The 7,145-nt window shown below is 39.2% G+C and overlaps 1 protein-coding gene across 2 annotated transcripts in view; it reads right to left on the bottom strand.

The window, feature by feature from the left end:
• The window catches only part of Sarnp (SAP domain containing ribonucleoprotein), a 67,458-nt gene that overhangs the window by 42,394 nt on the left and 17,919 nt on the right, over positions 1-7,145 (bottom strand). For both annotated transcript variants that reach the window (XR_003850452.1, XM_008838991.3), the window contains exons 5-7: positions 3,438-3,489; positions 1,481-1,554; positions 1,076-1,104 (exon numbers count right to left, since the gene is read on the bottom strand). Coding sequence is in view for 1 of the 2 variants with exons in the window: in XM_008838991.3 (XP_008837213.1) it covers positions 1,076-1,104; positions 1,481-1,554; positions 3,438-3,489 (155 nt within the window). In the remaining variant the exon portion in view is untranslated. The remainder of the gene's footprint in view (positions 1-1,075; positions 1,105-1,480; positions 1,555-3,437; positions 3,490-7,145) is intronic.

Raw genomic sequence — 7,145 nt, 5'->3', positions numbered from 1 at the left:
CTTTTTGAGACAGGGTCTCCCTGTAGCCCTAGCTGGCCTGGATTCGCTATGGAGACCAGGCTGGCCTCAAACTCACAGAGATCTGCCTGCCTGTGCCTCCCGAGTACTGGGATTAAAGGCGTGTGCCATCATGCATGGCTGCCCAATTTTCTTTAAATGTGGGTTCTAGGGCTCAAATTCCTGTCTTCAAGCACTTTCATCACAGAGTCATCTCTTCATTCCTTAAAATACTATTTTAACTTTGTACATGGTCTACTATAATACACATCTGTTTAACTATCCTGTGTTGCATGCATGGTTGTTTCTAATTACTGATCAATATATACAATCCTAACATAATCCTCTTGGCTAAATCCTTTAAACAAAGATTATTTCCTTACAAGTTCTTTTTTTTTTATTTTTATTTTTTATTTTGAGACAGGGACTCCCTGTAGCCCTGGCTGGCCTGGATCTTGCTATATAGACCAGGCTGGCCTAAAACTCACAGAGTTCCACCTGCCTCTGCCTCCCAAGTGGTAGGATTAAAGGCATGTGCCACTAACACTAACACCTGGCTTTCCTTACAAATTTTTTACAAGTAAAATCCTGGTGATTCTGCCTTTAATCCCTGCATTTTGGAGGCAGAGGCAAGTGGATCTCGTGAGTTCAAGGCCAGCCTGGCTTACACAGCAAGTTCCAGGCCAGTCAGGGCTACATAGTGAGATTCCCATATCAAAAAACCAAAAAAGGAAAGAAAAAAAAAAGTAAAACTGAGGGTAAAATAACCTTTTTCCTTTTACTATGTTAGCTCAGAACACTGGAGAAGTACACAATAATTTTACGCTAAGACACAGAATAAATAAAACAGGTGGTAAACATTTTAGATGTCAAAGAAAGGAAGACAAACAGAGGCACTTCCTCTTATTCTCTCAATTTTCCATGATGTCTTAGGTATGTCTTTCCCAAAAGGGAAGATACAAATACTATAATCTCAAGGGCTTCTAGAGCTAACAATTTTATCTTAATTGGGAGGAATAAAATATGGGACGCCAGAAAAGAAACAAAACAAACTTTCTCAGAATCTCTGTCCTCTCACCTTTTGTTGGAACTGAAGAAAATCCAAACCTATAGGGAGAAAAAACAAGCTAAGTTTTAGGAAGTTATTCACACTCCTGGCTGTGTCCCTGTCAAGGGTACATGACACTTCTTCCTTGTGATCTCAAACTTTGCAATCATTAGCTAATTCTAACAACCCCATGAAAGAGGTTCAGTTTACTCTCTTTCTCACCAAGAGTCCAAAAATACACTAAAAGCAGTCCACATCAGACTTAGGAACAACAGTCAGTTCCTGACTTTTACCTACTACGAAAACTCTAACCAATAATTACAAAGGCTAATGTAGAGCAGAAATGTTCTGAATATGCCCCAAAATGTATTCATTGTATTCCACTTAAAATCAACAATTATTACATAAATATTTTAAAGGGCTGGAAACACTCACCTAGCTGCCCGAGCAGCTTTCTTGCTCTCCAAACTTACAGGCACATTGAATCGTTCAGCCCTTTTCTGCATTCTCTAAGTAATGACAACGAAAGATAAGAAAAACTTAACTTCTGGTTGAAACAAAGTTGGTTAGAATAACTACTTAAGGTCTGTCTGAAAACCTGACACTCCCTGTGCACATCAAGTACTATCCATCCTACAGCTTAACACGACAGCTGTTTCCAGAAAAGAAACACACAAAACTATTATTACATTCGTGTTCTCAAAAACAGAGAGAGAGAAAAAAATAAAATCTACATTCTGCACAAAGCCAAGAACCTCAAAGCTGAGTCTGATTGACCTTTGAAAAAGATCAAAGGAACAGCTTGGGTCCAATACTAGTAGGCAATCTTTCAACTAAAAATAAGACCACTATTTCACAGCATTCTAAAAGAATTTAATAAATCTTTATTTTGAAAGTTCAAAACTGAACACAAGAGCTCAATGGAACTTGATTTCATAGATCTTGAGATTAAAATTCCAAAGAAAGTTCACTCTCATCAGCTAGCAGGTAACAACTGAAGAACAGCTACCACGCCACTTCTTCAAGATACAATCCTCTAAAAATTTTAATCCTATGCCTGTAAACTTCTTAAGAATTACTATTAAGAATACAGAATTACATACAACAGATAACAGCCGCAAAGCTAACTACTCATTATTCCAGCTCAAGTATTTTCCCAAGAGTAAGTGGAGAGATCAAAATCAGATGTGATTTTTTTTTTTTTTTGTCTTTTTTGAGACAGCTGGCCTAGAACTCACTAAGATTTACCTGCTTCTGCCTCCCAAGTGACTAAAGGTGTACACCACCACACCCATCCCCAAATCTGATTTTCTATAAATAAAATTTTAAGCACTTAATTTTTTTTGGGGGGGGGGTCTTTTTGAGACAAGGTCTCCCTGTAGCTCCAGCTGACCTAGAACTCACTATGCAGACCAGGCTGGCCTCGAACTCACAGAGATCTGACTGCCTCTGCCTCCAAAGTGCTGGAACTAAAGGCGTGCGCCCGGCCTTTTTTTTTTTTTAGCACTTTTAAAGACGGTTCACTCCCTTCTACCATGTATGTCCCAGAGGATCAAACTCAGGTTTTGGTTTTGGCTACAAGATCCTTTACCAGCAGAACTATCTTGTCAGCTCTGAATAAAAATTTTTAAATAATGATACAGAAAAAAAATAGGTAAAAAAATAGGAATTGACAGGAGTGGTGGTGCATACCTACTACCATAGTCCCAGCACTTGGTAGACTGAAGTATACACATAAAAATAAAAAAAATCATAAAAAGAAGGGAGAGGGTGGACTGGGAAAATGACTCGGCAAGTTAAAGTGCATGCCGCACGAGCCTGACATCCTGAGAGGAGTCCCCCAGGATGCACATTAAACCATCAGATGTGTTAGTACAATCTATAATCCAAGCACTCCAGCTAGAAGACGGGAGGCAGAGCAATTTCAGGAGAATTGCTGGAAGCTCATGTGCTAGCTAGCCTGAGGGATACATCACAGCAGCAACAGAAGAGACCATGCCTGAAGCCAGCAAGATAACTCAGTAGGTAAAAGCACTTGCCACAAAGCCTGATGACCTCCGAGTTCAATCCCAGGTACCCACATGACAGAAGGAGAGAACACGGATGGACATGGACACAGACACACACACACACACACACACACACACACACACACACACACAGAGCTAAGTGAATAAAAGGTAATTAAAAAAAAAATTGGGGCGGGGGCAAAGAGCTCCCCACTTCAAAAAATGAAAGAACTGCCTCTAGAAAATTGTTCTCTGACCCCAACATGAGCACCATGGCATGCCTGCCTCTGCATCCCTCCTCCCAAAATAAATGAATAAATAATAAATAAATATTTTAAAAAGGAATGAGAGGGGGAGGAGATACTAAGAAATAGAATACTTACCTCAGTCTGTGGTATTTCAGATGTAATTTTTACCACTTTTTTTTCCGATGCCCTGGAAAAGAGAGATTTTTAAAAATCAGAAAACTGCTATTTTAAACCCAAACCTTAGAAAGGTATAAGAATTCACCTGAATCATGTCCTCTGCCCCATTATGTGTTCTGCCACCCCTTAATCCAAAGAAACATGAAGTCCATTACAACTGGTTCCTTGAACTGTCATCTACTGAGAAGAGAGAATTAAAATAAGACTAAGCTACTTTAACTAAGGTATAAGAAAGTAATCAGGAAAGAATTTAGGTTAAACATATTGGTCCAAATGGAAAACACTCAAAGGATACTAGAAATCATTTCATTTGTTTTTAGGAACTTTAAAGTTAGTTTAGGATGATGGTTCTCTCTCCAACCTTCATTTAAATACAGTTGCCAATTTTCATTACACAATTATTGAGTGCTGTACATGCTGATTTCCTTCTTTTATAAATCCCATATTTCTCACATGGGGATTGTAGCTCTAGCTAAAACAGTGAAAGTGGAACAAATAAAAATGCCACAGGAAGTGGGAAAAGGCTAAGGGGGTGGGGGGGGGTTGAATTAGGAAAACATGGTAAGTTACTGGTCAAAAGGTTTAAGAGAAAACAAAGGAGGGGGACCACAGGGGCAGGAGACAAAGTTCGGAAGTCCCCCAGATAAACAGGAGGACATTAACTCCCTAACAAACAACTCCCATAAAACTGTGGGTCATAACCAGTCTCATTAAGGTCCCTTATTTAGAGCCATAGGCAGCTTTTGTTCCAATATCCCAAACACTTTTCCCATTTGATGCCCTGAAAGGTAGTAATGGTTTAATGACATTTTCAGAGGAAGCAATTCTGAAACAGGAACTTTCTCCTCCATCCTTTTGTTGGAGGTCCTTAGGCCAAGAGGCAAGCAATGGATGCCCCCTGCTGACCATAACTAAGTCCTACAATATTTAACTGCCTTGAATGGGGGGGTGTGTGTCAAATGAGAAACAGAGGTGCATTTGTATTTATAGACAATTTCAAGCTAAAGAATCAGCTCTGGAATATTCTACACACTTTCCATTTCCTAGCCATTCTTCCCCAACTCTGTCTTTTCATTTCATTGTTGTGTTGCTTGAGACACAGTCTCTCTCATGTGGCCACAGTTATCTTTGAACTCCAGATCCTTTGGCTCCAGTTCTCAAATGCTGAGATTACAGGTGTGCCACACCTAACCACTCCCTCCCTGTCTTAATCAGGCAAAAGATAAAGCACAGAAGTTTATGTTTTTAAGTCTAAGGTCTTTAAAAGAGCAGTCCTATCCACCAACCTCAGGCTAATTAATGACTTCCTTCACATCATCATCTTTCTTTTGGAGACACAGTCTCCAAGTCAAACTTGGTCTGTAGCTGAGGATGACCTTGAACTGCTGATTCTCCTGCCTCCACCTCCCAAGTGCTGGGATCACAAGCATATACTACATCTGGTTTTATACAGTGCTGGGCTTTGTGCATGCTAGGAAGGCATGAGAGCCAAGTTACAATCTGTCCCCACGTTCTTGAGTGAAACACAATCATTTAAGTAGTCCTCGGGGTAAAAATGAAACCCAAGAGAGGAAATTTCCTCATGCCGTATTCCAATTCCCTTAGCTACAAACTCAAGAAATAAATACACATCACATTCTCATCGAACTCAGGGGAAATTTCTACTCTTCAGTAACAAATTTCTCTTCTATCTAGTCACATACAAAAAGAACCTCCCCCCTGCCAGGCGTGGTGGTGCACACCTTTAATCCCAGTACTCCAGAGGCAGAGGCAGGCGGATCTCTGTGAGTTCAAGGCCAGCCTGGTCTACATAGTGAGTTCCAGGCCAGCTGGGGCTACAGGGAGACCCTGTCTCAAAAAGACCGAAAAAAAAAAAAAAAAAAAGCACCTCCCCCTAAACTACAGGAACTCAGAATCTTTCTGTATATAGTTTAGTCTAAAACCACTATGCCTCTACAAAGCAAAATTATAACTCTCAACCAACCTTCATTCCTTCCTTCCTCCCTCCCTCCCTTCCTTCCTTCTTCTGGCCTTTTTGAGACATGGTCTTCCTATAGCCCCAGCTAGCCTAGAACTCACTATGTAGACCAGGCTGACCTTGAACTCAGAGATCCGCCTGCCTCTGCCTCCCGAGTGTTATCATTTTCTTTCTTTCAAACTTCATTAATAGAACTAAACCTGCATGAACAAAATAATTACATTTTATATATTCTAAGGGCAATGATCTATAAGTTTTCAAACCTCATTATTTTTAACTCAAACAAGTCAATTATCACTATATTAATTTGATCTTCATTCCTATACCAGAAATACCTCAATATATCTACTTTAAAGCTATTTCATCAAATCATTTTCTCAAGGTACTATATCTAATTATAAGCCTATAATGCAGGATGAAGGTGTACCTTACTGGTAGAATATACATGTCTACATGAAGCCTCAGTTCAATCTGAGCATGAAGGAGGGGGGAGGTGGGGTGAAATAACTAAAACAAACAAAGTAATATTTGGCAAAATCTATCAAATTGTTAAATGTACATGCTGTGTGATACAGCATTATCTTCCAATACAGATTTATCCACTGGACAGACTTGTATACCTATAAAAATAGTTTGATAAGGACACAAAACAATGCAATTATTTTTATGAATAGCTTACATGTTTATTAACAGAAGACTAGTGAAATAAACCACTATTCCTCAAATAAACAGAATATTCTAATTGCTGCCAACTGTGGTTGCTCAGGCCTGTAACCTCATAGCACTTGAGATCAGAGTTCAAGGTCATCCTCAGCTACAGAGCCAAATTCCAGGTCAGTCTCAAATTACATTGCTAGAAAGAATAAAGTTCTGCCAGGCATGGTGGGACCCGTCTTTAGTCCTAGGAGGCAGAGGCAGGAGGATCTCTATGAGCTCAAGGCCAGCCTGGTCTACATAGTGAGTTCCAGGCCAGCTGGGGCTACAGGGAGACCTAAAAAAAAAAAAAAAAAAAAAAAAAAAAAAAAGAATAAGGTTTTAAATTAATAACCATCATATCTGGATGATGGTACAAGAAAGCCTATCATACTATTCTCCCAACTTTTATATTTACTCGTATTTTCCCACACTTACAAGCTTGAAAAAAAGTCATGCTCACCACTTGCTAGAACAATTGACTCTACTCCATAGAGTAGATGTGAGGATTAAATCACTTAAAATCCTGTCTAACATATAATTAACTTTTTTGTTGTTGTTTGCTTTTGTTTTGAGACCAGGTCTTGCTGTAGTCCCAGCTGGCCTTGAATTTGATATGTAGATCCACCTGCCTCTACCTCCTGAGTGCTGGAGTTAAAGGTGCAAGACACCAGACCTAGAATAACATTTAAGTAAATTATTACTAATGTAACATAGAAGGCTCTCCAGATGTGAAAGAAAAATCAAGAAACAATGCTATAGGGTCTATCTATGTATTCAAATATTCATATATTCAGCATCCCTCAAAACTCTACTAAAAATCTTTGTAAAGTATATTGTGAGGTACTTAAGTTTTTGGTTCTAGGGCACTCCACCACTATACTATATCCCTAACCCTTTAATTTTCAATTTATATTGTCTGCTATGAATTATTTAACTTAAATTGTAGAGGGTGTATGTGTGTGTGTTTGTGTGTGTGGCCTTTTGGAATGAAT

The sequence above is a fragment of the Nannospalax galili genome, unplaced genomic scaffold (genome assembly GCF_000622305.1).
Source record: "Nannospalax galili isolate Female #2095 unplaced genomic scaffold, S.galili_v1.0 scaffold1679, whole genome shotgun sequence".
Lineage (NCBI taxonomy): Eukaryota > Metazoa > Chordata > Mammalia > Rodentia > Spalacidae > Nannospalax > Nannospalax galili.
The sequence above is the reverse complement of the archived record's forward strand: the minus strand, read 5'-3'. Positions and strand labels throughout refer to the sequence as shown.